The 14,926-nt window shown below is 36.2% G+C and overlaps 1 protein-coding gene across 2 annotated transcripts; it reads right to left on the reverse strand.

The window, feature by feature from the left end:
• Window positions 1-3,218: 3,218 nt before the first annotated feature.
• Window positions 3,219-13,105, reverse strand: LOC136843643 (uncharacterized). Of its 2 annotated transcripts, none has more exons than XM_067112186.1 (5): window positions 13,008-13,105; window positions 6,897-7,027; window positions 6,087-6,204; window positions 5,053-5,285; window positions 3,219-3,893 (listed from the first exon to the last, which is right to left on the reverse strand). In XM_067112186.1, exons 4-5 carry the CDS (start codon window positions 5,274-5,276, stop codon window positions 3,440-3,442), a joined length of 678 nt encoding a protein of 225 aa, XP_066968287.1. In that variant the 5' UTR covers window positions 5,277-5,285; window positions 6,087-6,204; window positions 6,897-7,027; window positions 13,008-13,105; the 3' UTR covers window positions 3,219-3,439. The 2 variants fall into 2 exon arrangements, with proteins under 2 accessions (XP_066968287.1, XP_066968286.1); XM_067112185.1 differs by having other exon boundaries at window positions 13,004-13,105.
• Window positions 13,106-14,926: the final 1,821 nt, after the last annotated feature.

Raw genomic sequence — 14,926 nt, forward strand, 5'->3', positions numbered from 1 at the left:
TTGCTCTGGTTATATTTGAAAATTCCTTTTCACCATCGTTTTACATGAAAGAGAGAGTCATAGATCTCCATCATCGTTTTATTATTATTATTATTATTATTATTATTATTATTATTATTATTATTATTATTATTATTAGAGAGAGAGAGAGAGAGAGAGAGAGAGAGAGAGAGAGAGAGAGAGAGAGAGAGAAGGCTTTTGAAAATATTGCATTGGTTCCACATGAAAGTTCCTTTTCATCATCATTTTATATGAGAGAGAGAGAGAGAGAGAGAGAGAGAGAGAGAGAGAGAGAGAGAGAGAGAGAGAGAGAGAGAGAGAAAGCTTTTGAAATTATTGCATTGGTTCCACATGAAAGTTCCTTTTCATCATCATTTTATATTAGAGAGAGAGAGAGAGAGAGAGAGAGAGAGAGAGAGAGAGAGAGAGAGAGAGACCTTATCTTACAGACCTTACAGTTCGTTCGGGTTGCCCCAGGTCCCTCAGTGTGAGGCACCTCTGATGTCTACCAGAGAATTGCTAATGCATCTTCCGGTATATTTTGCATCTTCCAGTCTTGGATGGTCTGGGATGCATCTTAGATATTTGTCGAGCTTATTCTTAAACACATCTACACTCACCCCTGATATGTTTCTCAGATGAGCTGGTAGCGCATTGAATAGACGCTGCATCATCGATGCTGGTGCGTGTGGATTAATGTCCGTTGTGCTTTCCTTACTTTTCCTGGTATCGTTTTGGGCACTATTAATCTACCTCTGCTTGCTCTTTCTGATATTTTTAGCTCCATGATGTTTTCAGTAATTCCTTCTATCTGTTTCCATGCCTGGATAATCATGTAGCATTCTCTCCTTCTTTCAAGACTATATAAATTTAAGAATTGTAGTCTTTCCCAGTAGTCAAGGTCCTTAACTTCTTCTATTCTAGCTGTAAAGGACCTTTGTACACTCTCTTTTTGTGCAATATCCTTTTGGTAGTGTGGGTGCCATATTATATTACAATATTAAAGTGGACTACATGCGTACGTTTTATAAAGCATAATCATGTGTTCGGCTTTTCTTGTTTTGAAGTGCCGGAACAACATTCCCATTTTTGCTTTGCATTTTGCCAATATTATTGCTATTTGGTCATTGCATTACATATTCCTATTCAACATCACACCAAGGTCTTTAACTGCTTCCTTATTTGTGATTGTCTCATTATTAGGACCTTTATATGCATATGGCATTCCTTCTTTATCATCATAGTTTATTGATTCAAATTTGTTTAGGTCTCTTTGTAGCGAGTTCCTTTCTTCATCACAAGTAATCTCTCTACTTATTCTTGTGTCATCCGCGAAACTTCTCACTACCGAGTCCTTAACATCACTGTCTATGTCTGCAATCATAATCACAAACAGCAATGCAGCTAACATCGTACCTTGTGGCACACTGGATATTACCATAGCTTCATCCGATTTCTCATCGTTAGCAATCACTATCTGTTTTCTGTTTTGCAAAAATTCTTTCATCCATCTTCCTACTTTATCCACAATGTTATGTTTTCTCATTTTTTTTGTTAATATTTTATGGTCCACCTTGTCAAAAGCTTTTGCAAAGTCTAGGTAAACCTCATCTGTATCTTTTTCGTTTATCATATTTTTATATATGCTTTCGTGGTGAGCTAACAGTTGGGTCTGTGTACTTCTTCCAGGTACAAAACCATGTTGTCCTGTATTAAACAAACTATTTTTCATTAAATGTTTCATTATATATTTTTCATTACCCTTTCATAAACTTTCATAATATGAGATGTCAGACTCACAGGTCTATAATTACTGCCTCTAGTCTTGATCCACCTTTGAAAGTTGGGGTAATATACACTAATTTATGCTCATCATAAATCTTGCCTGTATCTATCCTTTGTCTTAATACTATTGCTAGCGGCTTTGTGATTGAATGAACCACTGTCTTTAACAAAATGGCAGGAACACCGTCAGGTCCTGCTGCTGATCCATTTTTAATCTCATTAATAGCCTGCACAATATCGTCTTCAGTAATATCTATGTCCAATAAATATTCACTATTTTCATCTCTTATTTCTGTATCATTATCTTCATTATCAATTCTAGGTGTGAATTCACTCTTATATCTTTCTGCTAATATGTTACATATTTCCTTTTTTTCATTTGTTAATCGCCCTTCAATTCTTAGAGGGCCTATTTCTACTCTTATTTTATTCATCTTTTTTGCATATGAGTAAAAAATTTCCTGCATCGTTTTATTAACAGAGAGAGAGAGAGAGAGAGAGAGAGAGAGAGAGAGAGAGAGAGAGAGAGAGAGAGAGAGAGAGATTTTGCTGTAGTATTTACACACGAACTTTCCTATTCACAGGCGTTTATATTTGATTTCTATTTGCCTATGTTACGCAGGCCAGCAATGAAACACATAATGCACAGGAGTTTCTTCTGGGGTGCCAGAAAGTTGTGGCGTGTGTTGAATTATTTTAAAGAGGACAGCCATGAAATGGGAATTATTATATAAAGTATTTTTTAAAGTTTTCGTATCTGCATTGACAATTGAGATCTAAAAATATATCATATAATTATAAAAGGAAAGCTAAATTTTCTGCATGGTTGAACACATAGGTACTGCTTACATTGTATAAAAAATAGTTATATCTAAAAGAGGGGAAACTATCATAGTATGTATAAAAGATAAGTAAAAATTCTACACGACTGAATACATAAGCACTGCTTTAAATATGGGAAAAATTTAAACTGAAACACTGGTTTGGGATCAGTGAAACCGCAGTGGGAACAAAGACTTCCTCTCCTGAAGATAATTAAATCCGGCGAAATCTATCAACTGCGAAGCTTTTGTTTCGATTCACTTGGGAATAACTCTGCTGATAGCGACACCTTGATGATATGACTATGGAATGAAGTGAACAAATGAAAGATGAAAAGATGAAAGATGAATAATGAAAAGTGGACTTTAAGGAGAAGAGGAAAATGACTGTTGAATGTTTTCGCTTGATGAAGATGAGCCTTGGTCTGAGCATAAGCAGGGGAGATATTTCAGGTTGGATTCAACAAACTAATTGTTCAGGAATGAAAAGAGGCAGATTGAAAGAGACAGGGAGAAAAACTGACAGAAATACAGATAGACAGAATGCTGAGTATCAAAAGCTACTAAGAGATTTCAGATATGTAGGAAAATTGTGATAATAAAGACGAAAGCTAATAATTCACCATTTATTTAAATTTGACCATGTACTTAGTGATACTGTGTCCTCATGGTATACTGTAGAGTCGATATGTCAAGTCCCACACCATCAGATAAGACCTCAAATTACAATAGTAGGATTAAAATGGAAACAAGTCATGATTCTTTTTTTAAAATCAGGATTGAATTACATAGACACCAACCATGCAATGCATCTTGACTGACGAAGGGACCCCTCATTGAGCAGGAAATATCCAGTTGACACGGTGGGTTTTCTTCCAGCCTGGTAGCTTTTTGGACATTCTAGTAGAGGTATCATTAAAGTCGTACACAACGCCATGAGGAAAATAGCCCTCAGACATTTGCAGTCGACCCATCATCTCGACGAGGAGACTTCCCAGCCCATGCCTCCTGTACTTGACATCAACCCACAACCAGCCCACAGTACCGAAAGGGGTAGAGGCGACCTGCGCAATTGGTTTTGCTTCTTCTTCTGCAGAACTGATGTCATTTAAATCAATGACCTTCTCCTCCACAACATCTGGGTCCAAGTAAATTCCCAGTATTGGCAAGTTTTCTGCGAAGTTGCAAGTAAGGACTAGAGAAGCGTCCTTCAAGCATTCGACACTTTCCAGCATTTTTTGGACACCTGCTCTCCCCAGTCTCTGGACCTTCATACCTCCTGGACATCTGTTTCAGAAAAAGGAAGACCACTCAGACTGTTTACAAAAATGAGGAAAGATGAGAGATAAATGTTCCAGTGGTCAGTACCTAAATCTTATGAGGGCTCTTCTCTCTTGGCTCTGCTTTTCTTCTCATTGTTACAGAGACGATGACTATATAAAAAAAACCTCCTAATCAGTTACTTCTGAATATCATGAAACTTTAGTGATTCATTTATGAAATTTAGACTGTCAAGAAAAATCTAAGACTATGAAAAGAAAGGGTTGGAGTGTTTGGACAGAAAGAAAAGAAATACACAAAGTAAATGAGAAGAAATTCAACTTTCTAAACGTAGACAACCCCACAGCCATCCAAAGTAGTAAAGGCAGACGGGTTGGGCAGTGTAATCCTGATGAAAGGAAGCAGAAAGGGAGGTAAGGTAAAAGGCTAAAAAGTTGGTGCAGCCAAGTGGCCAGGGAGCATTGCAAACTCCCTCTATGGGGACATTATAAAGCTTATTTTGATTCTATTTCATCTGGGTTGGATATGAAAGGGGGTACTCTTCACATTGTTCCACCCTGTAAAGTTTCTGTCAAAATTCAATTCCAAGTCCTTTCCCTATGTCCGTGATCTTTGCTTCTATTCCTATCAAATGAAAAAAAAATTACAAATTTCAAACTCCCAGTTGACATTCGTCTTCCTGTAACTTCTTCATTTGTAATAAGTTACATTCTTCCTAATTACCTCCTGCCACAAAAATCCGACTTTGTGGCTTCTCGCTCATGCAGTGTCTCCATTTTCTTTGTAAGTGTCATTGCAGAGTTGAACAGACTTCATATACTGTACACACATATAAAGATTTTTATGGTGGGCACAAAAAATACTATTTGTTAGGCCCTGTGGGTGGTAAGCTTACAGGATACATTAACTGGTGAACGAGTATGGCACTAAAAGTTCCTTGCAACATTCCTTCACCCCAGTTGCCCCAACTTATGCTTTTTAATATCGGATTCATTCTACAATTACAATTTAACATTATCTGCTCAACTTCTCTAACTCTATTTATAACTTTCCACTGCTCGCTGTTAACGAAATTGTTCAATCTAGAAATGTGATTCTGTTATCTTGTTAAATTACTTCAAAATAGCAAGGATTAAAAGAGAGAGTCACCCCACGAAGGGCCTACCTCAGAGGACTTTCTTGTCGAGTTTCATAGGCGTAACATGAACCCTGGTTTTTCTGGAGGCGCCTCTCAAGGATTTCCTGAATTGTCTCAAGTACTGCATCTGCTTGGTAGTTTGACGTGAAAAGGATATTGAATGGTAGTTCTTCAACTATATCCATGAAATGACTGCCTTTCATTACTTTGATGAGCAGAGGAATCTCTTCCTCTCTGCAATATATGCCCATGGTCTTCCACTAAAAAAAAAGAAAGAAATATAGATAAACAAAGACAAGTGACCAAAGAACTTGTCATACATATAGCTTACTGGCAATATTCACCAAATCCTGTGTAGCATTGTAAGCAATGTTGATGTAAAAAAAAAAAAAAATAATTGTTCTCTTAGGTTGAATTACAGTAAAGCCCAAAATGATAAGTAGACTAAAGGTAGTTCCAGCTATCTAGATCTGACCTTGGTCTTCTACCCAGTTTGCACATGTTCAAAACCTTTGTAAGAAGAATTTTCTCTCCAATTTCTAATAAAATTTCAGGATTGATACAAAGTGTCACAAATATGTAGTAAACATTAACCTACAAATGTCGTTTAATATCAAATTCACTCAACTTCGGAATAATCACTGAAGAGGAATGTATAACTGATAAGCGATCCGTTACCAAGTGGACTTATAACTTATCAATTCCTTGTTTGTGTTTATTCTGAGGTTAAGTGGATTTGATATTAAACGACCTTTGTAGCTTAGTGTTTGTGAATATGAAAAACGTCTCGACGAATGTGAGGAAAATTCATATGGAAATCATTTATCATATACTCCACTGTAAGCCCTCACGTGACATGTAACCGTATAATAGGGACATTGGATACATTTTGACAGATTGTCCTTAAATGTCCTCATTATACAATTATCTCTTGTCATGGAAGAGAAGAAAGATGGTGTGAGTTAAGCAGTCCTACATATTTCTTCCATGCACTTTCTCCACTAGCTACACAGTTCTCAACGGTAATCTATTATAAAAACAGATATTTCCTTTCCTCTTACTTCGATCCGTGTCTTCCAAATGATGACATGAGAGTCCTGGTAATTCCTCGGCACATAGATCTCGTACTGGAAGCAAGCATTCAGTCCCCTGGCGGTCAGTAGGCAAAGTGTTGTACATCTGGCGGTGAATACTTTTATAAGTGTAGAGTCTTTTTACAGCAATATTTACTCTTACTGATACTGATAACATGGCAGGCTAAGTAGCAAGCCACATTGCAGAAATTTTTATTCGTAATATCATCCAATTGGAACTTCAAAAGTTCAAGCGAAGGTGCAATACATTACTACCCTAATACAATTCTCCTTGTAGTTTAATAATGTACTAACATTTTGATCTATTATTTATCAATTTCTTAATTTATTGTTTATCTTTAAATAAGTGATCTCCTCCTTCTGTATTTCCCATTACCTTCTGTTACTTCTTCCTAATTGACACCATTTTCTTTGGAAGCTTGAATTTTTCAAGCTAATGGCCACTGTAGGCTTATTCCATATGAATATGGTTCAATTTCTGATTAATAATAATGATAATAATTATAATGCTATCACAACAAATGCATGACATTTGCTATGCTATTTATTCAGAAAGATATCAAACACACGAGAAGTCTGTTCATGATCAAAAGCTACAAGAAAAATATTTAGACTAGGAAATCAACCCGACTTGCAAACTAATGAACATACTTGACCCCAGTCAGGTAAAAACAACAAAGTTAGGGAAATGAGCGACGGACCTACAGTTCAGCTGATTTAGAACCTTAATTCATGAGAAGAGACTGTTAAAAGATCAGAAAAGGATCTAACTCATACTTCTAGGCAATACGGGTAGTTGTCCTTTATTCTATCAGCAAGGGCCAACAACTCTTCCTTTTCCAGAACTTGACGAAGCTGAGAACCGGCTTCTTCGTGGTCCATGATCGGCGCTTTGGTCCTCCTGCTCCCTGATAAAGACAGTTTCTTTCAGATTTTGTTTCGCTGGTTATTTAGTTTTTAGTTATTTCCAAAACAAAGAATTAAATGTTCCTGGGTCAATCCCACCTCACATGGAATAATAGGGGTTTATAGTCATCATCTTTAGAGAAATTACTGCAAGTGCCATTATTTTTATCTTTAGCTAATGGAACAATAGCAGTTAAGCGAAGATGCAATGCAGTCTTACCCTAAAGCAGTTCTTGTATTTATAATTTATTTATATCTTCATCTATTTATCTGCTACCATGAAAATCAGACCAAATTAACACATGGAGACGAAATAGTTCAAATGAAAATTACACCAGTTTTGTTAAGTCTCGCCGTATTGTGAATAGAACTTAAAATACAGCCGAGAGAAATGACAATAATTCCTTGAAGAGGAAACTTGAAAAAATTACTCAGCTTCATTTGTGGTGGATCAAATTGGCATCATCTATCTTTGGGTCAGGCTCGTCTCCCGTTCCACCACTACTAACAGACAACGGTAGACTGGTTACTGAAGCTATGCAGTCAGCTGAGGATGTGCCTCTCCCTAATACTTGCCATCCTGAACCTATTCTTACAAAATTTGCATTTCTCTCTTGGGAATCAAGAAAATTCTTGACAGTCTTGATAGCTGGAGTGGAGAAGATCGTGATGGTTTCTTCCCTTTGTTTAAAAAAAAAGAAGTTTCTAGTATCTCCCAAGATTAGTAGATTCTATAGATTTTTATGTCGACGCAGAATCTTTGTGGATGAGTGCGACCTTAGTAATGCGGTGCCTCTCCCAAAGAAATGCCCCCCATGTGCAGATTCCAGTAACTACAGGCTAATTTCTGTTCTCTCTGTGCTCTCCAAAGTTGCAGTAAATTTATTTTAAGCCGCTATATAAATATGTGGAATCTAAAGGATTGTTTGCTGATAGTCAATATGCATATAGGAAGCAGTTAGGTATCTGCGATTCTCTTTTAGACTGGACATGCCTTTTCAAGAGAACCTTGATAAGGGTTTAAGTGGAGAGTAATTAAAGTTGATTTTAGTGCTACTTTCTATTTAGTAAATCACAAGGCACTTATTTATAAACTTCAATATCACGGAGTTGGTGGATATGTTTTAGAATTACTTCAAGATTTCTTTTCAGGTAGGCAACAGCGAGTTGCTGTTGATGGGATCTTTAGAGAACCAAGACCTATTGTGTCTGGAGTTCCAGAGGTTACTGTTCTTGGTCAACTGCTATTTTTAGTGTATACAAGTTCCTTGTTGGATGAGCCGGTATAGTTCTCGGCTAGCACTCTGCTGGACCGCGTTCGAGTCTCCAGCCGGCCAGTGAAGACTTAGAGGAATTTATTTCTGGTGATAGAAATTGATTTCTCGACATAATGGGGTTCGGATTCCACAATATGCTGAGGTCCCGTTGAGGGGTAACCAATTGGTTCATAGCCACGTAAAATAAGTCTAATCCTTCGGGCCAGCCCTAGGAGAGCTGTTGATCAGCTCCTCAGTGGTCTGGTTAAACTATGGTATACTTGGAAAACAAGGCTGTCCAGTATGCCGATGATGCAACACTTGTGAGTGTAGTAAAGCGTCCACTTATGCGAAATGAAGCTGCCTTCAGCCTCAGTCGGGATATTGAGCGTATCAGTGAAATGTGTAGTCAGTGCCGAAGTCTGAGTGTTCAATTTCGAGTCTCTGATGATAAAACAGCTTGTTCTGAAATTGAACACTCAGATTTCGGCTGTTTCTTTATACCTGTTGTTTGGCCAGCCCTATGAGAGCTGAAAGTCAGCTCAGTGGTCTGGTTAAACTATTTTAATAATAATAATAATAATAATAATAATAATAATAATAATAATAATAATAATAATAATAATAATAATAATAATACCCGCCGTAATAATAATGTTTTTGTTGTTTTGTTTCTCTTTCGAAGACCTCATTTTCTGTATTTGTGTTGTACTGGCAGGTTGGCTCCATACCCTTAGTCACTTTTATTTATTTATTTGTTTTCTTAATATGATTTTAAATTTTAGTGTTTAAAAACATAAATATTTTAAATATAATTTTTTTACTTGTTTTTTATATGTTCTATTTGTTTTAATTAACTTCTGTGTTTTGCCTGATCCTTGGTGTCCTTTGCAAAAATGAAAAATTTCCCTTTCAAGTCGATTGTTGCTTTTTATGTTCTGACTTTGCCTTTGGATATTTTTTCTGTCATTTTTATTGTCAATGCTTTTTGTTTTTCTAATTCTAGAACCCCTGATGAAGTAATCATGGATTATGAAATGTTGGGAATAGACATGTAATCAAATGACTATTCAAGGGTATTCCTGCCCCTCTTCCCATTTGATATATATATATATATATATATATATATATATATATATATATATATATATATATATAATTTTTTTAATTTTTATCACCGTGATTTATATACAATCATGAAGCTACAAATGTCGCTTAATATCAAATTCACACTATCTCAGGAGTATAATTATCACCGAAGGAGAATTTACAAGTGATGAATGGATTGGTACTGCCGGGTCGCGATCCCATGACACAGAACATATCCAGCAACTCCAATCGACTCTCTACCACTGAGTCAATCCATTTATCACTTATAAATTCCCCTTCGGTGATAATTCCCTACCAGGATACTCCTGAGGTAGCGTGAATTTGATATTAAGCGACATTTGTAGCTTCATGATGATATATATATATATATATATATATATATATATATATATATATATATATATATATATATATATATATATATATATATATATATATATACATTTATGTACATATATATATATATATATATATATATATATATATATATATATATATATATATATGTACATATATGTACAGTCACTCAAAAATGTTTTGCAACATGTTCCAGAAGTTTTCGTTCACCTAACAGTAATTTGTTCTTTTGATATTTACAAGGAAATGTAATTTTCTTATTCGATTTTGGTTATTAATCATACAGTTAACAATATAAAAAAGAATGGTGAGTGAAAAATTCATATTACGAAAAATGACGAAACATTTTGAAAAATTTCACTTCAGATGATTGGGCAAAAGAGTCAAAGAAGAAACTATATTTCGAATCCAGATAAAAGCTTATTGACTAATAAAATACTATTGAATAACCATCAATGAAATTATATATATATATATAAAGAAAGAAAGAATTCAACCATTATCGTTGTCAAAAACAAAAAAGAAAAAATCTCATAACGTCGTATGTTATCGTGTGCCTCCACATTCGGGCAAGAAAAGTTTAAACTGTCTCGTCACTAAGCCGGACCACAATCATTAACTTGCATAAGACTAATGTTTCTATCGTAGATATTGCTCGGCAGCTTAGCGTAAATAAAACAACCATGTATAGAGGGATACACTAACAGAGAGAACGAGGAAACATGATAAATTCATTGTAAAAACTGGAGGACAACCTCATTGTTGCACTACTGTTAAGTATCATCATCGGATGATCACTGAAGGAGCTCCGCCTAACTCCCCCCCCTGACTACCGATGTTCCTATAAAGACAGAACATTATGCTATCCCTTCAAGTTGCTGCTCAAACCATCCGTAACAGGCTGGATGAGACCAAGATATTATTTCATCATACTCCTGCCAAGAAACACTTCATATCAGCGAAACACAAAGAATAGAGGCTAGGGTTTGCGTTATAATATAATCCAGTGGCAGATGATTTCTGTACGAGTCATCTTTTGCGATGAGGAGGAGACATTCTCCACTGATGAGCATGGTAGTCTTCTTCACTGCTGGCATTTAGCATTAGCTAAATTAATGTTGAACTTCTAGCTAATTTTAATTCTTTAGAAACTTAGATAATAAGAAATCCAAAAAAGCCGTTATGTGTTCAGTTAACTTCATAAGAGGCATCAAAATGATAGGCCTAAGTAGCAATGAAAGAAATGAGAAATTACACATGATAACGGCATTATATATATATATATATATATATATATATATATATATATATATATATATATATATATATATATATATATATATATATATATATATATATATATATGTGTGTGTGTGTGTATGTATGTATGTGTGTGTATGTGCGATTATATTCTATGTATTACAAAAATAGACGTGAAATCTGTTAGTCTAGTTCAGTATATTTTATATTAAGTTTCACTAGTTCACAATAGGTATAGGATTAGTCATTCAAAAATTTAATTAATAATAATGTGAAGCAAAACTTTACAAAAGCCGTATTTGTTGATGTTAATAAGACTAACAGTTCAACTTGTAACAGTCGTAGGCCTATGTCTACAAAGTTCACACATATGAAGGAGATAAAACAACGATAGTGATGGCAGTTGGAGATGAAAATATTAAAACATAAGAACTGCGATGACCTCTGAAGTATTATAGTAACATCCTTTAATTAAGTAAAATATGAAAACAGTAAGCAGTATCAGAAAAAGCCCTGCTTAAATGAAACTGCAGGTAATTTCTTGGACCCACCACTAGTGTTCAGCTGTTTCACGCGCTTACAACTGAGTTGCCAAATAGCGCCAGATGTCGCTATTATAAGCTGTTGTCCGAAAAGTTTTGAAGTATGTTGCAAAACTTTTTTGAGTGATTGTACACACACACACATATATATATATATATATATATATATATATATATATATATATATATATATATATATATATATATATATATATATATTATATCTGTATATACATAATTTCCTAAGCTACCTTTCTTTTGTGTGGCTGCGTGACTGTGTGCATCCCTCCCCCTCCCCATTCCACTTCCCCTCCCCTCCCCATTTCCCTTCCCATCCCCTCCCCTCCCCCTCCTTCCTTCTTCCCACTCCTCCTTCCCCTCCCATCCTCCTTCCCCACCCCTTCCTCTTCCACACCCTCCCCTTCCCCTCCCATTCGCCCCCTCCCCTCCCGTAATGCAGATGGTTCATAGACACCACATGAGATTAATTAAGCACTTCATAAATTCTAAACGTCAAGCATACCTGGAGTAACAGCCACTGGATTATAACGTCTTCTTGAAGTATTATGACTCCAGGATCACGTGAAGCCATCTTCAGCTGTAGAACCGCCCACTGGATTAAAAAGTCTTCTTGAAAAATCTTCATGATTCCAGGATCCTGTGAAGCCGTCTTCAGCTCCTGAAAAACTCCTGGATAAACACCCACTGGATTATCACGGCTTCCTGAAGAAGTCTCCAAGAATCCAGCTGTCTTTGTCTCCTACTGCTGCAGCCTCGCGAATCTCTAAGTGTGCATTCAAACAAACAAACAAACATTTCATGGATAAATCCAGAATCTGTATTCGGAATCATTCTGCCCATAAATCCAATGGGTGTTAGTCTGGGAATGCTTCAGGAGCTGAAGACGACTTCAAAGAATCCTGGAGTAGTGAAGACGTCTTATAAATATAACTTGTTTGACGTTTAGAATTTAGTAAGTGTTGACTTAACCTCCTGTAGTAACCATGAACCACCTGCATTATGAGGATCACAGTAAATACTACTCCTCCTATATAATTTCAATAATAATTACACCAGAACTTTAACAAGAAACTAGCAAATGTGAGTGATAGAGAGCATCTGCTAGTATACATAGGTGTGTGTGTGTGTATGTGTGTGTGTGTATGTGTGTAGAACAAATGGAATACGACTGCAATTAGCGTCTTCATCATATAACACTTCATTCATAACCTCTCTTCTTCTTCTTCTTCTCTCTCTCTCTCTCTCTCTCTCTCTCATCAGTCAAAAGACACTTACTTCAAGGATATTTCAGAATGTTTATAGCATAACTCCCTGTCTAGCAAGTTTTACGTTGTTGATTCAAATAGTTGCCCTGATAACCAACACAAATACAAAGTAAGAACATTTGCTCATCTCTAAAAAAAATTTCTACAGCAAACAAACTCGAAAGTACCAACACTTGAAGAGCCACTCAGTCCTTTGCACTGATCCACTGATGTACTTCAGAACACTGAGAGATACTGGCCGCATTACCTATAAAGCCTCGAAGCCTCCTGAGTCTGCTTGTATTACCGCCCACGTATATGTTACAGCATAAATTTTTTCCCCTCAGTGCCTGACACGTCAAATGCCTTTGCAGCCACTTGTGCAAGAATCATCAGTTTTCGGCATTTCGAAAAAAATCGAGAAGTTCAGAGGGTACTGTGGCTATTACACTGACGTACCTATCTTCTGAAAAGTGACCAGTAGATGCTATATGTCCTGTATTTCCACAATGGTCCTATGGATGAAGTATATATGAGATCCTTAAGTGAAAATGTAAGATAGAGATACCAAGACTTTTAACTTTTATTCCAAAGTATTCTCTAGGGTACTAAACCATTTTAAGAAAACAACTTACATAAGAAAGCAATAAAACAAATTATTTAAGAGCAGCACTAACATTAAAAGCATTTGCTCGAGTTATTTGATGGCCGTATTTGTAAACATGATGAGCCGAAATATCATTCAAACTGACAGAACGTTGCATCAATGAATATCGAATGCATTCGATGCACACTCCTGAGAAATCTATTCTAGGAACATGTGCGCCTTCGAGGTTAACAAGCTTGTCAAATGCTGAATATTCAAATGATTTTAAGGCAACCGCCTGCCTTGCCCTAAGTAGGTAAGAAAAGAGTTAAACATATTCTGGGTAGCACTTGGCCACGTCCTAATTTTTTGCTGGGTGGCTAACGAAATTGCGGGTTGAATTCTAATGATTAGTGTGCGTTTCGTGGTGGCTTTTAAGATGAATAATATGTGATATAGTGTTGAGAATCGAGAGCCTTGATGGCCAAGTCAGTTAGAGCAGCAGCCTCTGACTTCTTAGAGGTCAGTGGTGCGGGTTCAAATCTGCAGCCGACCGATCAAATAGGCGGACACTTTGCTATCCATGTAGACACCCTGGGATTATGTATGTAATCAATGGATAGGTTTGCTTAAAAGCAAATAGATGTTACAGACTAATACACATACAAACAAAGCCACTCCAACATCTTCTAAAAAACATAATAGAAACCTCACACGTCTTGACTGTCGACCTAACCGAGCAACAACTCCTCGCTGCTGGGAGAAAAGGTGCTGGTGACTGGTACAATACATGTTACATACGCTACCGGAGTCTAAGCGATGACAGGCAGGGCAGCCGATCTAGACTACAAAGTCTACCCCAAAGCCAAATAAAAATCCTGCAAAAGAAGGCACCATGCTTACCCCATACAAATGGGAAAAAGCACGTTAAGAGAAGAAGATAGTTTTGAGAATCGACGAAGCTTAACGTGACCATAATCCAGGAATTCTAATGTAGTAAAATCCTATTACAATGGAAGCAGTTCACTCATCATTTGCATTATTAACACAAAAATTATAAAATATATTTTTTCATGGCCTTAAGGCTTGATTTCTTATTCTATATAAGTAATTTAAAAGGCAAAGAGAGAGAGAGAGAGAGAGAGAGAGAGAGAGAGAGAGAGAGAGAGAGAGAGTTGTTAAGAGATTCAAACGGGTCTTTAATTATGAGGAAATAAAATTAGGAATTTTAAGTAGAATTTGTAATGAGAGTCTAAAGAGTAAGTGAATCATCAGTTCAAGGCAGCATTGAAAGAAATAAGAAACTTAATGGAGCAGTGCGGTCAGAGTCGTGTCAACCAGAAATAGAACATTTATTGCTTGTAATTTGGTCATTCACACAGGTGAGTTTGCGAGGTAGAGCTGAAACGACACACCTGCTACCATATGTGTACATATATACTTTCACACACACACACACACACGCGCGCAAACACACACACACACACACATATATATATTATATATACTTATATATTTTTACGAA

The sequence above is a fragment of the Macrobrachium rosenbergii genome, chromosome 12 (genome assembly GCF_040412425.1).
Source record: "Macrobrachium rosenbergii isolate ZJJX-2024 chromosome 12, ASM4041242v1, whole genome shotgun sequence".
NCBI lineage: Eukaryota > Metazoa > Arthropoda > Malacostraca > Decapoda > Palaemonidae > Macrobrachium > Macrobrachium rosenbergii.

Excerpts from the sequence above, each read along its gene's own strand:
- LOC136843643 (XM_067112186.1), bottom strand. The coding sequence starts at position 5,276 with ATGGGCATATATTGCAGAGAGGAAGAGATTCCTCTGCTCATCAAAGTA. Across the intron at positions 3,894-5,052 it reads CGACAAGAAAGTCCTCTGAG|ATGTCCAGGAGGTATGAAGG; the intron begins GTAGGCCCTTCG and ends TTTCTGAAACAG.